Consider the following 18,942-nt stretch of genomic DNA (forward strand, 5'->3'; position numbering starts at 1 on the left):
TAAATTGAAAATATGATCTAGGATGCTGCCTTTTTCATCAGTCTGTCATGTTAATATAGGGGAAATATCTTTGTGGTTTCACCATCTGGACTTCCACTTTTGCTGAAGAGCTTAACATGGTAGAAAACCAGCAATTCTTTAAGCCATTGGAACAGCCACTATTTGCACTAAAGGAAAGCATGTTTGTAGATTTTTAGTTTTTATTCCTAAGACCTTCACATTTAGCAAGGCTTTATCTTTGCCTGTAAGAAAACTTACTCCAATTACTTCAAAATATAAATGAGTTTGAAACCAATATGAGTCTCCTGATACTGATCTCTTATTTCTCAACTGCACACAAGGTAATTCACATTAAAAAAAAAAAAAAACCCTAGTTGCAAAAGACTGTAGATAATTTTACCACTTTTTTATGTCATATTACCTTCCTGCAGGTCATTTTAATAAGCTTTTGGTATGCATGAGCCTTGACAGCAGATGGAGATATCTAAGCCATCACTTGTACTTTGATACTCACACTGCATCTTTTAATAACAATTTTTGGCCGAGCGCGGTGGCTCACACCTGTAATCCCAGCACTTTGGGAGGCTGAGACGGGTGGATCATGAGGTCAGGAGATTCAGACCATCCTGGCCAACATGGTGAAACCCTGTCTCTACTTAAAAAAAAAAAAAAATACAAAAATTAGCTGAGCGTGGTGGCACGTGCCTGTAATCCCAGCTACTTGGGAGGCTGAGGCAGGAGAATGGCTTGAACCAGAGTCAGAGGTTGCAGTGAGCTGAGATCATGCCATTGCACTCCAGCCTGGTGACAGAGTGAGACTCTGTCTCAAAACAAAAAACAAGAAACAAAAAAAAAAATTTTCATCCACTCCAGTGTCTACAAGTGACTTTTTACTTAAATTGTTCCTGAATTCAGAGAAATGTTATTGTTTACTGGTTGCACACTAACTTGACTGGGGAAAACTTTGAGTAATAATCTTCTTGCCTTGGCATTTCCCCTGCTCATCGCATATGTGAGGTATTGACCATACTGGCAATAATAAATAGCTTTGAAGGTTAAGACGGTATGGAGCTGATTCATACATTTTCTCACTTCCTTGCATTTCTCTACTCTGCTGCCAGTGTAAACCTAAGCCCATGCCATGGTACATAAACAGCAGAAATTGAATATTTGGTTAACTTGTTCCTTTATAACCCCTATCTATGCAAAGCACAAAGGTAGTTTTTCCCAAAAGGCAATCTGTGGCAAGATGAAAAAAAAGTAAGAATTCTGAGCTTTTTCATGGAGCTAAGTGCATTATATATATATAATATTTATAAATCTGTTATGAGGCTGTAACTTTATTTTTGGGGCTATTCTTTTGTTTAAATTCTTGTAGCTGTGTTTTTGCCTTTTAAATTTTTAATTGAAGAATTAAAAGATAACAATATTATCTTAGTTCCCAAAACATCTAGAGGGATTTTACTGGTCCATGAAAAAAAAAATGCTTGGAACCACTGCTCTGGGGTAAGGCTTGACACAGCTCAAAGCAGAGTCTCTGTCAGTCTGAAGAATGTTTTCCATGAAAGGTAGAGATGGCAGCTAGGGAGGAGCTAAGGTGAGCTTTGAAAACCCATCAGTAATTTCCATTATCACTGGATAACCTGAGTGTGGGTTTGGTGAGTGGATGAGTAATTTCTAAAAATGGAATGAATCTTGTATAAAACATGTTTCCCAGAAATCTGCACAATCTCTTTTTTATACAAATATTACTCTAGATAGAACTAGAATCTACAGTAACACATGGTTCGTTTGTTCGCCCATGGTTAAATATTTAGGTAGTAACTATCTAAGGGTTGGAGGAAAATAGGGATTGGGGGAAAATGACTTAATCAAATGTGGAATAAATTCAAATTACATGTGGCCTAGAGAGTGAATGCGGTTCATATTGATTCTCTGTATATATCTCCCTAATCTTACCATATTCCCAAGGCATTGATTATAGCATTAATCACATGCCTGTTTACACACACAGGGAGAAGTGTCAGTAAATGAAGGAGAGACCAGAACTTATTCTGATGTCAATGGAAATGCCTGTTTACCTATTTGCATATAGGAAACTAGTCCAGGCACTCTGAAAAAGATATAACTTCAGTGCTGTGGCTACAGTGGAACAATACTATTAGCCACTGAATAAAGTTCCATAATATAAGAAAGGAAGGGCTGGAACATGAAAGTTGAAAACAGGTTTTTTTTGTTTTTGTTTTTGTTTTTTAATTTATACACAAAATATTTTCTATTGGCCAAATTCAAAATGTAATGTTCCTACTTCTACTAGGGGTGTATTTACCCTTAACGTTCTCCTATTTTTAAAAAATCCTTTTGGGGTTTGACGAAAATCCAACAAAATGTTGCCAATTCCTCTATACATAACTAACCAAAATGCAATTTGGTAAGAGATATTTGATGTTTAAAAGCCTTTTGAGTCCTTAAAGTAGCAAGCTATGGGGGCGGTGTCTTACTCATCTTTGTATTTCTGGTATCTATTACTCCACTGTATATGACTGGCATTGAATAAATATTTGCTCAAAGAATGAATGAACACAAGCCAACAAAAAAGCTAATTCAAAGTCTTGAAATTTTTATATTCTCAGTGTTCAAATGTTCTCTAAGGGTGGTGGAATTTTTTTCTCTATGGAAATAATTTTCTTTAGTTTCTGAGTCTCTAAATTTTGCTTTTTCGCCCCCACCCTCCAAATAACCATGCTATTAACCACCTTCTCTTTTGTCACACTTAACCCCTCACCACTCTATCCCAGTTCCTGAGCAACTGAATTGCCCAGGACAACACCTATTCTGATTTAATTTAAAAAATTCTTTCTTAAAACAGTTGATTCTCCATGCTCAGATTTTTGTAGTGAAGTAGAAATCATACACATATGAAATATATTTGTTATACTATTAAGAAAAGTGAGGATAAATATTATTTCTTAACCATACACTGAATCTTATTAAAGATAAGTGATACTCCAAACTGGGATAATAATGATAAATTGGGGTGCTGATTATACCATTTAATCTATTTTTAGGTATCTTTCTTTGATAATTGAACCTCTTTTGGCCACAGATTTTTGAGGCTCTCAGTTCTAATCATCTTGTGCTACAGTACTTAATATTCATAAAGAGCTTTATCAACACACGGGTGCTTTCCTGCAGAGATGGTACATTTTTAATTGGTTCGTATGTGTTGTGTTCATTTCATCTTTCCTCTGTTCTCATCTCTCCAGTGTTATATTATATTTAATGGTGATTTCATAAACTCATTTCTTTGTTGTGCTTTAGGGAAAGGCTTACTTGTATTGTGGACTCCTGATTACAGAGCTCTGTATCTGGTACTACAGAGAGCTGCTGTAAAATTACCATTGGTTGGAATACCTTAGGTGTGAAGAAAGCAATGTGGTTTGGTCAATTCTAAGTGGAGCTTTTCATTTTATTGGCATTTGTCTATTCTATTTTAATAAACCATTGGGTAGATGCAGGCAGAATGTGCCACAAATCAATTATATGATCCATGTAGCAGCTTTAGTGGGCTCAAACTGCAAAGGACATACTTTGCTGAAATTGTATATTCAATTGCTGAGGTCTACATTGACTCTGTTTAGATCTATTCTATCTTTTAAAACCCTGAAAACACTGGAGCAAACTCTTTTGATGAAGACTTGTTCAGAACAAGCACACAATAAAGAATGAAATACGGTTTTCTCTAGTACTATTAAAGTAATAGTGGACAGAACAATAGTCATATTACATTCTCCTTTAGAGTTTTTAATTTAATAGAAAATTGTTCTGCCCTTCAGCAAGTTTTAGTATATTCATTCATTAATTCTTCAAATATTTGTTTTGTTCCCAGTAGTTGCTGAGCACTATGAAAAGTGTGAGGGTAAAAAACTAGCTCCTTTCTGTAAACTGATTTAACAGATTTGGAATTATTTTGTTTTCATCTAAATATAAATGTTCTCTCACAATTTCTCAAAGGATCCAATTGCTTGGGATGCTAGGATGCAAAGGACTGAAAGTGCTTTCCATGGTGAGTCTAGAGATAAACTGAAAATCACTTTTCCTCCTGAACTGGGCCTCACTACTACCTCTTCCTGCTCTGTAGGTTGACAGCTGGTTAATTTCCCACAGACTTGATTTTTCTGCATTTCTTCTCCCATTCCTTATTTATTCTTCTTGATGACCCAGAAGCATGGCATTGACATATCTTTCTGGTTCTCATTCATGTTAAATGGACTCAATGACTTTATATCTGGGCCATAGGATTATGGCAAAAAAGAATGCAGGCATTTTGATCTTCAGGTCTAGAAACGAACTTCCTTCTACTTTTAATACTGTGAAAATTAAATTAAAAGTATTAAAAAATTTAATGCTGTGTTCCTCAGAAAGACAATAATGGAGAATAAAAAACACAGGTGGTTTTAAAAGTCAGCTTAATTGAACCTATATACAGTAAAATTTATTTTTTGTGTGTATTGTTCTATATTTTGACAACATATACAGTTGTGTAACAGCCACTACAAATAACAGAGAACATTTCCACCACCCCCTAAATTTCCCTTATGCCCCACTGCAGTTAATCCCTTCCTCTCAATCACAGCCCCTGCTAACACTAATCTGTTTTTTGTCTCTACAGTTTTACCTTTTCCAGAAAGTCATAAACACAGACTTTGAGTCTGACTTCTTTCACTGAGATAACGCTTCTGAGATTCATTTACATTATTATAAATATTTCTAGTTTGTTCCTTTTTATTACTGAGTAGTTTTTCATTTATGGATGTGTAATATTTACCCACTTAGCAGGTGATGAATATTTAGGTTATTTCCACTATTCAGCAATTATTAATAAAGCTGCTAATATTATTTGGATATAGGTTTTTATGAGGATGCATGTCTTCATTGTTCTTGGGTAAATCTCTAAGAGTGGGGTTGCTGGGTCACATGGTAAGTGCATGTTTACCTTTGTAAGAAACTGCCAAAGTATTTCTCAAAGTGGCTGTGCCATTTTGCATTCCTACCAGTGATATGTGAGAATTAACAGTTGTTTCACATCCTTGCCAGCATTTGTCATCTTCAGAGTTTCTGATCTGAGCTGTGACTGGTTTCTTTCACATAGCATGTTTTCTTGTAGGTATGTTGTAGTATTTCATCATAGTTGTAATTTGAACTTCCTTAATGACCATTGATGGTCATTGTCTTTCTGTGTACTCAGTTGCCATTCACATCTCCTCTTTTTTGTGTGTTTGGTGAAATACACATAAAATTTGCAATTAGTGACCAGTAAACACTAATCTGCTTTCTGTCTCTATGAATTTGCCTATACTGCATGTTTCATATGAATGGAATCATTCAAGAGATGTTATCTTTATGACTGGCTTCTTTCAAATAACATGTTTTCAAGGTTCATTCATGTTATAGCATATATCAGCACTTCATCCCTTTTTATGGCTGAATGATATTCCCCTGTATCGATATAATATATATTGTTTATCCATTCATTAGTTGATAGACATTTGGGTTGTTTCCACTTTTGGCTAAAGTGTGTTGTTATGAACATTTGTGTATGCAGTTTTCTTTGAACACATGCTTTCCTTTCTTTTGATTATACATCTAGGAGTGGAATTGCTGGGTCATATTGTAATTCTCTGCTTAACTTATTGAGGAACCACCAAGCTGTTTTCCATAGCGGCTGCACCATTTTACATTCCCACTAGCAAAGTACAAGTGTTCCATTTCTTCACATCCTCTCTAACACTTATTATTCTGTATCTTATAGCCATCCTAATGGGAGTGAAATAGTATCTTATTGTGATTTTGATTTGCATTTCCCAAAGGAACAATGATTTTTACCTTTTCATGTGCTTATTGGCCATTTGTATTTCTTCTTTGGCAAAATGTCTATTCAAGTCCTTTGCTCATTTTTTAATTGGGTTGGTTTTTTTTTTTGCTGTTGTAAGAGTTCTTTATGTGACTCATAAATATTTTCTCCCATTCTTTGGGTTATCTTTACACTGTTTTGATAATACTTTGATGAACAAAAGTATTGAATTTTGATGCAGTCCAGTCCAAATTATCTTTTCTTTTGTTGCTTATATTTTTGGTGTTGTATCTAAGAAACCATTGCCAAATCCGAGGTTATGAAGATTTACCAGTATGTTTTCTTCTAGAAATTTTATTATTTTACCTTGCATATTTAGGTTTTTGATCCATTTTGAGTGAATTTTCATGTGCAGTGTGACGTAAGGGTCCAGCTCACTCTTTTGTATGTGGATATCAAGTTGTCCCTGCATTATAAAAGCAAAAGGTTATTCTTTCTCCATTGAATGTTCTTAAGAATATTGTCATAAATCAATTGACTATAGGTATGGGTTTATTTCTGAACTTTCAATTACATTCCATTGATCTATGTCTGTCCTTATGTCAGTACCATACTGTCTTGATTACTGTAGTTTTGCAGTAAGATTTGAAAAGAGAACATGTGAGTCCTCCAACTTTGTTCTTTTTTTCAAGATTGTTTTGGCTATCAGGGGGTCCTTGTGGTTCCGTATGAATTTTGGCTTTTTCATTTCTGCAAAGGCCACTGCAATTTTGATAGAGACTGAAACGAGTCTGTAGATTGCTCTGGTTAATACTGCCATCTTAAAAATATTACATCTTTCAATATATGATGTGTTTTCACTTATTTAGGTCTTTTTAAATGTCTCTCAGCAATGTTTTATAGTTTTCGGTGTAGAATTCTTATAACTCCATAGTAAATTCACATCTCTTCTTTAGTGAAGTACTCTTTTAAGTCTTTTGCCCATTTTTAGATAATTGTGCTGTTTGTTTTTTAAATTATTGATTTGTGAGAGTTCTTTGCATATTCTGAATACTAGCCTTTCACTGATAAATGCTTTTACAGATATGTCCTTTGCAACATTTTCTCCAAGTCTGTGGCTGTCTTTTCATTTTCCTAATAGTGTCTTTCAAAGACACTGTTTTTGATTTTAATTAAGCTCAATTTATCAGTTTCTATCTGTATGGTTTGTGCTTTTTTGTGTTCTATCTAAGAAATGTTGCCAGGCATGGGTGGTTCACGCCTGTAATCCCAGCACTTTGGGAGGCTGAGACGGGCGGATCACTTGAGGTCAGGAGTTCAAGACCAGCCTGGCCAACATGGTGAAACCCCATCTCTAATAAAAATACAAAAAAATTAGCCAGGCACCATGGCGTGTGCCTGTAATCCCAGCTACTCAGGAGCCTGAGGCAGGAGAATTGCTTGACCCTGTGAGGTGGAGGTTGCAGTGAGCCAAGACTGTGCCACTGTACTCCAGCCTGCACAATAGAGCAAGACTCCATTTCAAAAAAAAAGAAATGTTTACTAAATCCAAGGTCTTAAAGATTTTCTCCTATGTTTTCATCTAGCAGTTTTAGAATTTAAGGTGTTATGTTCATGTCTATGATCCATTTTTAGTTAATTTTTGTATATTCTGTGAAACATCAACTTTTGAATATAAAGTTGTGTTTTCGAAATTCTATTTTGTTGTTCACTAGTTCTTTAAGAAAAATGTTCAATAGGAACATTGATTTCCTCATTTAAAGTAAAGATAATATTTACTTCCTGATCTGTCAGAACAGTTGTAAGGATCAAATGAAAACAAGTATACAAATGTTTTCTAAAATCAGAGTATAAATGTTAACTATGATTATTTCTAGCTGACAGCAGCAAAAAAAGAATGGTATAAGAAGGTGTCATAATTGGGAGAAAGCCAGAACTCAAAAAATACTGCAGTAAAGTGAGGTGTTTAAAAGCACTAGCTTTTAAATAGGCCTGCATTTGAATGCCAGCTTTGCCACTTCCTAGCAGCTGAAACACACATAAGATATCTGAGCCCTCTAATCCTCAGTTTTCTCACCTATGTGATGAGGAAGGGATACAAACTCCACAAGGTGGTTGGAATATAAAGTGAGTTACATAAAGAGCCCAGTGAGCTACAGTGAGTAAGGAATTAATAAGTTGCATTCTTGAAAGAGAGAGAGAGAGAAAGAGAGACTGTCTAATAAAATGCTGATGTGAATTATCATGGTATACAGAAGTGCTACAATACACGATGGCAAAGACCAAGTTCAATTTCCGCCAAACTGAGCTACTGGTCATTCCTCAAGTGTTCTTTGCCTCTTTTGCTTCTGAAAAAGTACATGTATTCTTGGAACACTGCTCTAACATCACTAACTTTACCTGTCTCCCTCATTTTGAAGGATTTAGCTCAAGTGACATCTTCTTTTAGGAAGCTACTTCTTACCACTTCCTCCCAAAGTCTGCTCTGTGCTCACATAGTATATTGTACATAGTTTTTGTATGGCAAACTGTACTGTATCAGGATTATGTGCTTATTGGTTACCCTTGCTGATTGATTATGTGGGACACTCGTTAAAGGAAGGGACCTGTCTTTGAGTCTTTAGAACCCAGTTCAATGTTTGACACATAGTAGAAGCTCAACAAATGTGTGTTTAATGAAAAGATGAGTATATAGTATTAGTTTATAATGTGGATATGACTACTAAACTTTTTTTGTTTGTTAGTTTTATAGCATAATACTGATGTTTACTTAAATAGACCAAGTAGATTTACTCTTTATGGGAAAGTGCTGAAATAGGGCCTATTTCTTGCAGCGCATCTATGCTTATGTAATAACATCCACCACCCAATTTTAAGTATTAATGCTGGGGGCAAGTGAATATATTTAGTATTTGCCCAGTACCAATGACACAGACTCCTTTTTAAAGTTTTTTATAAAGTATTTGCTGGTCAAAATAATTAGTTATTCTGAATAAGTGTGATACTGACTACATGGCAGAGTAAGTCCCAAGAGTTTTTGAGAAAAAAATGACTTCATTAAATTCTTATGTGTTAAAACATTTAATAGTTTATGTAATATGGAATTTTGTGAAAAGGGGAAATATCTGCCTATATAAACTTCAATTAAACTGTGACTGTACATCCTAATTTAATGATCAGAATTTCTCAGCTGATTATCTCACACATATGTACTATCTCATAATAAACTGAAACAAGTGGCTAGTTATGTGCTGATGACAAGGAGGTGGGCAATTACTCAACGCAATGCTTATGATTGACACCTGTTAGGTTTCCTGATGTTGATAAATTGGGTCATACTACAGTCCACCTATCCCAAAGGGCCCATTTTGGTTATCCGAAGGTCACTATAACTTATGATACATAGGCAAGATACTCTTGTGGCCATAATTTCTTATTGGGAAATGTTGACTCATGGCCCAACTGTGTTAAATTATCAGACACTGGAAAATGTGCAAGTTAGTTTAGGAATGATTGACAAGAAGCTGGAAAATCTTTAAGCTTAAAAAACAACAACAAAGCAACTGGCAAGAGTTCCTTGTGTCCACAGGGATCTATCACTTTCATCGCACCTTGTTCTGATGCTATTCAACAGTCCCTTATGGTAATGACTAAGTGTCATAGTCCCTGGCATTGAATTGGACCTAGTGAAAAATTCCTATCCAGACTATTTACTTATATAAAACAGAGAGAAGAGAAAAGAGATAAACTTTGAAAGGATAAAAGAGTGAGAAAGAAAAGAGAAAAAGTGGGACATGTGGGCATGAAGAGAGGTAATCAAGAAAAGAGAGCAATGAACACGGAGCTAAGCTACCAACAAAGAAATGACCATCAAAGCACTGTCACCCCATCTCCTCCTCTTACTACTAGTACTGGTAATATTAATTGATAACTTGCTTTGTACTAATGTCTGTAGTAAATGTTTTCTACTGTGTTCTCTCATTTCACCTTAACCACAAGTCTAAGGGGCATGTTCAGTTGTTACCATTTACAGATGAGGACCTTGAGACATAGAGTTATGGTCCAGCCTGCCCAAAGGTTTGAAATGAGTCTGTGTTATGCCAAAGTCCAAGATCATAATTATATCACATTATTAAAAATCCAAGAATTATGAAGCACAAATATGGGAGAAAAGTCATAGGAATAGTGGCAGAATAACCAAAAGAGCTTGATTTTATTATGGAAAAGAACTACGAAACAAAACACCTAATGTACTTTAGCTGATAAACACAATTGTTGTCTTTCAAAGTACTTATCTTAGAAGGCTATGTATTTATATCCATACTGATGAACTGGCCAATGTCTTTGAAGGTTGCCAGATTCAAAATTGCTTTTAAAATCAGCTTACTGGCTACATTAAAACAGATAAACAAATATAAGCCAGCTGTATTTCTTTAGTTACCTCTAAATTTTTTTTAATTGTTAAGACTGACCATCCATTTGATTTAAATGAGTTAAGTACAAATGACTGTGGTTTTTAAAACAATAAATTGATTCAAAGACCTGATCCAACTGATGATATGTTGAAGAATATGTGTCAGACTGTGAAAGAGATGCCCAATTTTATTGAAATAAGGGTGTAGTTTGTTGAGGTGGCTGACTACTTTGAAGAGGACAACAATCTTTCGGATTTACAAGTTTGGTATATTTATGATATCAGCCACTACCTTCCAGTTCCAACTCACCTAAAAGGAGAAAATGAGGGTAATAGAAAATGCAGGGGGGAAGGCAAGATGGCTGACTAGATGCAGCCAGGTGGAATGGCTCCCACCGAGGGACCAAGACAACTGACATGCTCCTAATAGATCTTCAGAAGGAAGGCACCCAAAGTGGACTGAGGGAAGACACAGAAGCTGTACTAAAGAAGGAGAAAGCTGGGAACACTGCATGGGGCTACTGCACACCTGGACTCATTCCTGGCCACAATGGCTCCAGGGGAATGGGTAAGTTGAACTGGCAAGGAGCAACCTGCTCTCACCATAGGCCTGCGGAACTCTGGCAGGAGAAGACTCCTTAATCACCATGGAAATCAAGTTGGCAGGGAGAGCTGCTTAGAAGAGGTAGGGGCAGCAAGCCAGCTGATGTGGAGCCCAGATGGTTTGGTGAGGGAGGATCAGTAGCGAAGTACAGCCAGGGATGGCCATGCCCCTAGGATTGACTTGCTTCTAGGAGACTTTAGCTCTAGAGGAACTGTTGGACCTGACCTCCGAAAGACAATCTTGCCCATTAGATGGGGCTAGGCTGACTTGAGCACCAGCTCAGGCCATGCCTGCTTGCAGGGCAGTCCCAGGTATCCTGCGGCCCTACACTATAGCTTCTGTACTAGTGGACTGTAGCTGACAAGTGCAGAGCTCCAGTAGGGCAGCCTCTACAACCATGCACCAGCCTGCCCACTCCTTCCCCATACTATAGCTTCCCTCAGGCCCATGGCAACTTGTCCACATTGCTTTGCTTTGCTTTGCTGGTGCATGTCTGCATGGGGTGGGTTTTGCAGTCCGCCCACCCTCCCCCCACCAACCACCATTGCAGACAGCCTTGGTGGGCACAAAACCAGCCAGCCTTACCTCCATCAGTGCCCCACCCTTGTATTAATACTGCACAGAGAACAGCAGATCTTCCCCTTCCCCTTCACTCCCACTTCCAGTGCAAAGAGAAGGCACCCAGACCTGTGCCAGCCAGCACCCTGTCCCCAGGCCAACACCACCTCCAGTGCGACTGTGTACATAGTCACCAGCTGCATTGCCTCCACCAATGTGGTGAACACCCACAGGGAGGCAAGCACCCTGGCATCTGCTAATACTCTGCTGCAGCAGCCATACCTTGGTCCCACCATCACAGTGGGCTGCTAACTTTGAGGAGCCAGAGAACAAAGTTGGGGCCCACTACAAGTCTTGCAGAGTTACAGCATGCAGACCAGGAGTTGGGAGCTAAGTGTTGGCCCCCTACAGTCTTTAAGAAATGAAGCCAGTTGGTTGAATCAATCTTATGTCACAATCAAACCCTCATGGTCATCAAATAGGATGAAAGGGGCAAAAAATCTAAAGGTCAGCAACCTCAAAGATTGAAGGTAGATAAGCTCACAAAGATGAGAAGGAATCAGTGCAAGAACCCTGAAAACTCAAAAAGCCAGAGTGCCTTCTTTCCTCCAAATGACCACAATACCTCTCTAGCAAGAGTTCTAAACTGGCTGAGATGGCCAAAATGAGAAATAGAATTCAGAATATGGATAGGAATGAAGAACATTGAGCTTCATGTTGAAACCCAATCCAAGGAAGCTAAAAATAATAATAAAACAACGCAAGAGCTGACAGACAAAATAATTGGTATAGAAAATAACATAACTGACCTGAAAGAGCTGAAAAACACATTACAAGAATTTCATAATGCAATCACTAGTACTAGCAGCAGAACAGACCAAGTGGAGGAAAGAATCCCAGAGCTTGAAGACTGGCTTTCTGAAATAAGAAGGTCAGACAAGAATAGAGAAAAAAGAATGAAAAGGAGTGAACTAAACCTCCAAGAAATATGGGATTATGTAAAGAGACCAAATCTATAAATCATTGGTGTCCCTGAAAGAGATGAAAAGAATAGAACCAACTTGGAAAACATATTTCAGGACATTGTCCGTGAGAGCCTCCGCATCCTAGCTAGAGAAACCAACATTCAAAATCAGGAAATACAGAGAACCCTAGTAAGATACTTCACAAGATCATCCCCAAGATACATAATTGTAAGATTCTCCAAGGTCAAAATGAAAAAATTAATGTTAAAGGCAGCAAGAGAGGAAGGTCAGGCTATCTACAAAGGGAAATCTATCAGACTAACAGCGGACCTCTCAGCAGAAACTCTACAAGCCAGAAAAAATTGGTGGCCAGTATTCAATATTCTTTAAGGAAGGAAATTCCAACCCAGAATTTCATATCTGGCAAAACTAAGCTTCATAAGCTTAAAGAAGAAGAAGAAGAAATAAGAATCTTTACAGAGAAGCAAATACTGAGGGAACTCGTTACCACCAGACCTGTCTTACAAGAGCTCCTGTAGGAAGCACTAAATATGGAAAGGAAAGACAGTTACCAGCCATTACAAAAACACACTGAAGTACACCATAAAGCAACCACATAAACAAGTCTGCAAAATAACAAGCTAACATCATGACAACAGGATCAAGTATACACATATCAGTACAAAACTTGAATATAAATGGGCTAAATATCCCAACTAAAAGACAAAGAGTGGCAAGCTGGATAAAAAAACAAAACCCATTATGCTGTCTTCAAGAGACCCATCTCACATGCAATGATGCATATAGGCTCAAAATAAAGGGATCTACCAAGGAAATGGAAAAGAGAAGAAAGCAGGGGTTGCAATACTAGTTTCAGACAAAACAGATTTTAAACCAATAAAGATAAAAAAAGAAGGGCATTACATAATGGTAAAGGGTTCAATTCAACAAGAAGATCTATCCTAAATATATATGCACCCAATACAGGAGCACTTAGATGCATAAAGCAAGTTCTTAGATACTTTCAAATAGACTTAGACTCTGACACAATAATAGTAGGGGACTTTAACACCCCACTGACAACATTAGGCAGATGATACAGACAGAAAATTAACAAAGATATTCAGTACTTAAATTCAGCACTGGATCAAATGGAGCTGATAGGTATCTACAGAACTATCCACCCAAAAACAACAGACTATACATTCTTCTCATTGTCATCTGGCACACACTCTAAAATTGATCACATAATAGGGAGTAAAAAACTCCTCAGCAAAGGCAAAATAACTGAAATCATAACAAACAATCTCTCAGACCACAGCACAATCAAATTAGAAATCAAGACTAAGACATTCTCTCAAAACCATATAGTTACATGAAAACTGAATAACCTGCTCCTGAATAACATTTGGGTAAATAATGAAATAAAGACAGAAATCAGGAATTTATTTGAAATTAATGAGAACAAAGATACAACATATTCAAATCTCTGGAACACAGCTAAGGCAGTGTTAAGAGGGAAATTTATAGTACTAAATGTCCACATGAAAAAGTTGGAAAGCTCTCAAGCTAACAATTAACACCGCAATTAAAATAACTACAGAACCAAGAGCAAATACATCCCAAAGCTAGCAGAGACAAGAAATACCCAAAATCAGTGCTGAACTGAAAGAGATTGAGACACAAAAAAACCATTCAAAAGATTGATGAATCCAGGAGGTGTTTTCTGGAAAAAAATTAATAAAATACACAGACTGTTAGCTAGACTAATAAAGAAGAGAGAAGATCTAAATAAACACAACAAGAAAAAACAAGCAGGATATTACCACTGACCCTACAGAAATACAAACAACCATCAGAGAATATTATGAACACCTCTATGAACATTAACTAGAAAATATAGAATAAATGAATATATTCCTGGATACATAAACCCTCCCAAGACTGAACCAGGAAGAAACTGATTTCCTGAACAGACCAATAATAAGCTCTGAAGTTGAGTCAGTAACAAATAGCTTACCAACCAAAAAAATCCCAGGACCAGACAGATTCATTGTTGAATTCTATCAGATGTGCAAAGAGCTGGTACCATTCCTGCTGAAACTATTCCAAAAATTTGAGGAGAAGGGACCCCTCCCTAACTCATTCTATGAGGTCAACATCATCCTGATACCAAAACCTAGCACAGACAACAAAAAAAGAAAACTTCAGGCCAATATCCTTGAACATTGTTGCAAAAATCTTCAATAAAATACTGGTAAACAAATCCAGCAGCACATCAAAATCTTATCCACCATGATCAAGTAGGCTTTATCCCTGGGATACAAGGTTAGTTCAACATATGCCAATCAATAAATATGATTCATCATGTAAACAGAACTAAATACAAAAACCACATGATTACCTCAATAGATGCAGAAAAGGTTTTTGATAAAATTCAATACCCCTTCATGTGAAAAACTCTCAATAAACTAGCTATTGAAGAAACATACCTCAAAATAATAAGAGCCATCCATGACAAATCCACAGCCAACATCATACTGAATGGGCAAAAGCTAGGAGCATTCCCCTTGAAAACCAGCAAAAGACAAGGATGCTCTCTCTCACCACTCCTATTCAACATAATATTGGAAGTCCTGGCCCACCTGGGCATTCAGGCAAGAGAAAGAAATAAGGGGCATCCAAATAGGAAACGGAAGTTGAACTACCCTGTTTGTAGACGGCATGATCCTATATCTAGAAAACCTCACAGTCTCAGCCCAAATGCTTCTTAAGCTAATAAACAACTTCAGCAAAGTCTCACGATACAAAATCAATGTGCAAAAATCACTAAATCACTAACATTCCTATATACCAACAATAGTCAAGCCAAGGGCCAAATCAGGAATGCAATCCCATTCACAATTGCCACAAAAAGAATGAAACACCTAGGAACACAGCTAACCAGGGAGGTGGAAGATCTCTTCAAGGAGAACTACAAAACACCGCTCCAAGAAGACAGAGATGACGCAAACAAATGGAAAAGCATTTCATGCTCATGGATAGGAAGAATCAATATTGTTAAAATGGCCATACTGCCCACAGCAATTTATAGAGTCAATGCTATTGCTATTAAACCACCATCAACATTCTTCAAAAAACTAGAAAAAAACTATTTTAAAATGTATATGGAACCAAAAAAGAGCCTGAATAGCCATGGCAATCCTAAGCAAAAGGAACAAAGCTGGAGGCACTAAAACAGCATGATATTGGTACAAAAACAGACACATAGACCAATGGAACAGAATAGAGAACTCAGAAATAAGGTCACACACCTACAACTATCTGATCTTTGACAAAAACAAGCAATGGGGAAAGGATTCCCTGTTCAATAAATGATGCTGGGAGAACTGGCTAGCCATATGCAGAAGATTGAAACTAGACCCCTTCCTTACACCAAATACAAAAATTAACTCAAAATGAATTAAGGACTTAAGTGAAAAACCCATCACTATAAACACCCTGGAAGACAACCTAGGCAATCCATTCTGGACATAGGAAGAGGCAAAGATTTCATGGCAAAGATGCCAAAAGCAATTGCAACAAAAGCAAAAATTGACAAATGATATCTATTTAAAGAGCTGTGTAGCAAAGGAAACTAACAACAGAGTGAACAGACAGCCTATAGAATAAGAGAAAATTTTTGCAAACTATGCATCTGACAAAGGTCTAATACCCAGCAACTATAAGGAACTTAACAAATTTACAAAAAATAAAAAAAAAAACCACATTAACAAGTGGGCAAAGGACAAGCGCAGACACTTCAAAAGCAGACATACATATGGCCAAAATTCAGATGAAAAAAAGCTGAACATCGCTGATCATTAGAGAAATGCAAATCAAAACCACAATGAAATCTCACACCAGTCAGAATGGCTATTATTAAAAAATAACAGATGCTGGTGAGGTTGAGGAGAAAAAGGAGTGCTTACACATTGTTGGTGGGATTGTAAATTAGTTCAATCATTGTGGAAGACAGTGTGGTGATTCCTTAAAGACCTAAAATCACAAATGTCATTCAACCCAGTAATCCTATTACTAGATGCATACCCAAAGGAATATAAGTTGTTCTATTATTATAAGATACATGTATACATATGTTCATTGCAGTGCTATTCACAATAGCAAATACATAGAATGAACCTAAATTCCCATCAATGATAGACTGGATAAAGAAAATGTGATACATCTACACCATGGAACACTATGCAGTTATAAAAAAGAATGGGATCATGTCCTTTGCAGGAAAACATGGACGAAGCTAGGGGCCATTCTCCTTAGCAAACTAATGCGGGAACAGAAAACCACATATCACATGTTCTCACTTAAAAGTGGGAGCTAAATGATGAGAACACATGGACACATAGAGGGGAACAACACACCCTAGGGCCTACCAGAGGGTGGAGGGTATAGGGTGGGAGAAGGGAGAGGATCAGGAGAAATAATGTGTACTAGGCTTAATACCTGGGTGATAAAATAATCTGTACAACAAACCCCTATGATACAAATTTACCCATACAACAAACCTGCACGTGTACCCCTGAACTTAAAAGTTAAAAAATAAGAAAAAGAAAAAGAAAATGCATGGGAAAAAGCAAGAAAAAATTAAAATATCAATTACCACCTGACCTTTCAATGCTGAAATTAGACACTGTTACTCACCAGAAATTAATCTCATGAGGGAATAATGTAAATGTATGGGTGGTCTCAAGCTCTTCTGTGTGCACACCCACTTCCCCCACTAAACAAAATCTGTAAGGAAAATTCTGGCCTTCAGCCATTGCACATTTCCGCTTTTCTCTCTTACTCCTTTTAACTCCCAGCAGTACTATGGGTAACTGAGGTAATCAGCTGGAAAAGGCCTGAAGGAGCCAAATGGAAACTTTGTATTGAAAAGGGCAAAGACTTCCTTGTTTAAGAGGTGGGAGGGCAATAAAAGGATAGAGTCGAAAGTGAAGAATGTGAATGGAAGGTTGAAGAAAGGAAAGAAAAAACGACAAGCCTACACGGCTGATTGTCACAGAAAGTTTCTGTGGGTTATTAAGGGAGCAAAGAGAGGATTCGAGGGAGTTTTCGTAAGAGGGCCATACAAGGAATGAGAAGAGAGCTTTCCAAAAGAGTTGTTGTGAATGATAAATTTTGGAAATTCTTTAAAGTTCTATAAGAGATACCAGTAAAGATTGGAGTTATTTTAAATACTGTTTGCGGCCAGGTGTGGTGCTCATGCTTATAATCCTAGCACTTTGGGAGGCCAAGGCAGGCAGATCGCTTGAGTCCTGGAGTTCAAGACCAGCCTCAGCAACATGATGAAACCCCACCTCTACAAAAAAATACAAAAAATTAGCCGGGGATAGGGTGGAGTGTGCCTGTAGCCCCAGCTACTTGGGGGGCTGAGGAGGAGGATTGCTTGAGCCGGGGAAGTCGAGGCTGCAGTGAACTGAGGTCATAACCACTGCACTCCAGCCTGGGTGACAAAGCGAGACCCTGTCTCAAAAAATGTATATGTAAATAAATACTTTATGATTGCTGGATTATATCTTTTTGACTGCAACAATATGCCAAGACTGGGCCACGAGAGACTCTTGATTTATTCAGGTAATAGCGGTATAACATTTACAGCAGGTGTTCCTAACACTGGATTCATGGAAGGAATTTAGGTTGCCAATAAATCCTGATAATTGTATGCACTTTTTGTGTTTATGTGTACATGTATTTTTTTAATAAAGAGAATCTTTATGTTTATAGCTTTCATCAGATCCTTAAAAAATTCATGATCCTTCTCTTTAAACAACTGAAAGGGGCTTATGACTGTAATCCTAGCATTTTGGGAGGCCAAGGCAGGAGGATCACTTCAGGCCAGGAATTTGAGACCAGCCTGGGCAACATAGCAAGACCCCGTGACTACAAACATTTTTAAAAATTAACCGGGAACAGTAGTGTGAACCTGTAATCCCAGCTACTCAGGAGGCTGAGGTGAGAGGATCACTTGAGCTCAGAAGTTTGAGGCAGGCTGCTGTAGTCAGCTCTGATCATGCACTGCACTCCAGCCTGGGTGACAGAGTTAGAGCCTACCTCTGCAAAAAAAAAAAAAAAACAGAAAGAAAGAAAGAAAAGGAAGAGAAAAGGTACAAGCTCGGGGCAAAATATTAAGTGAAGATATATACAGAAGATAACTGATTTCTAATTGTACTATACAAGCTTACTATGCTAGTCCACATCCATTTATTTTTCCAAAGATATTGAATATCAATGTATTCATTCATTTCCTGCCCCTAAGTTCCTCTCCTGATTTCCTTGGTATCTGAATGTACATTTGGAGATTAAAAAATAAAGTAATCATGAGAGTGCTAAATAAGGTAAGGAAAAGGGCCACTAACATTTTCTGGAATTGAAGAAAGAGGGGGAAAATTAGAGCTAAAGCTGAATGCAAATCAGAAATTTACTATAGTTTGAGAAGGGCATCATGATAGACACTGAAACAAAGGAAAGCACAGCATAAAATAATAGT

The 18,942-nt window shown here is 37.3% G+C and overlaps 1 protein-coding gene across 7 annotated transcripts in view; it reads right to left on the reverse strand.

Annotated features, from left to right (window-relative positions):
* Window positions 1-18,942, reverse strand: part of RNLS (renalase, FAD dependent amine oxidase) — a 316,262-nt gene that overhangs the window by 18,264 nt on the left and 279,056 nt on the right. For 3 of the 7 annotated variants that reach the window (XM_024254285.3, XM_024254284.3, XM_054522609.2), the window contains one exon: window positions 6,221-6,320. The exons of the other annotated variants lie outside the window; for them this stretch is intronic. In XM_024254285.3, the coding sequence (XP_024110053.2) occupies window positions 6,221-6,320 (100 nt within the window). The remainder of the gene's footprint in view (window positions 1-6,220; window positions 6,321-18,942) is intronic. 7 annotated transcript variants of the gene reach the window in all.

Source organism: Pongo abelii, chromosome 8 (genome assembly GCF_028885655.2).
Source record: "Pongo abelii isolate AG06213 chromosome 8, NHGRI_mPonAbe1-v2.0_pri, whole genome shotgun sequence".
Classification (NCBI taxonomy): Eukaryota; Metazoa; Chordata; class Mammalia; order Primates; family Hominidae; genus Pongo; species Pongo abelii.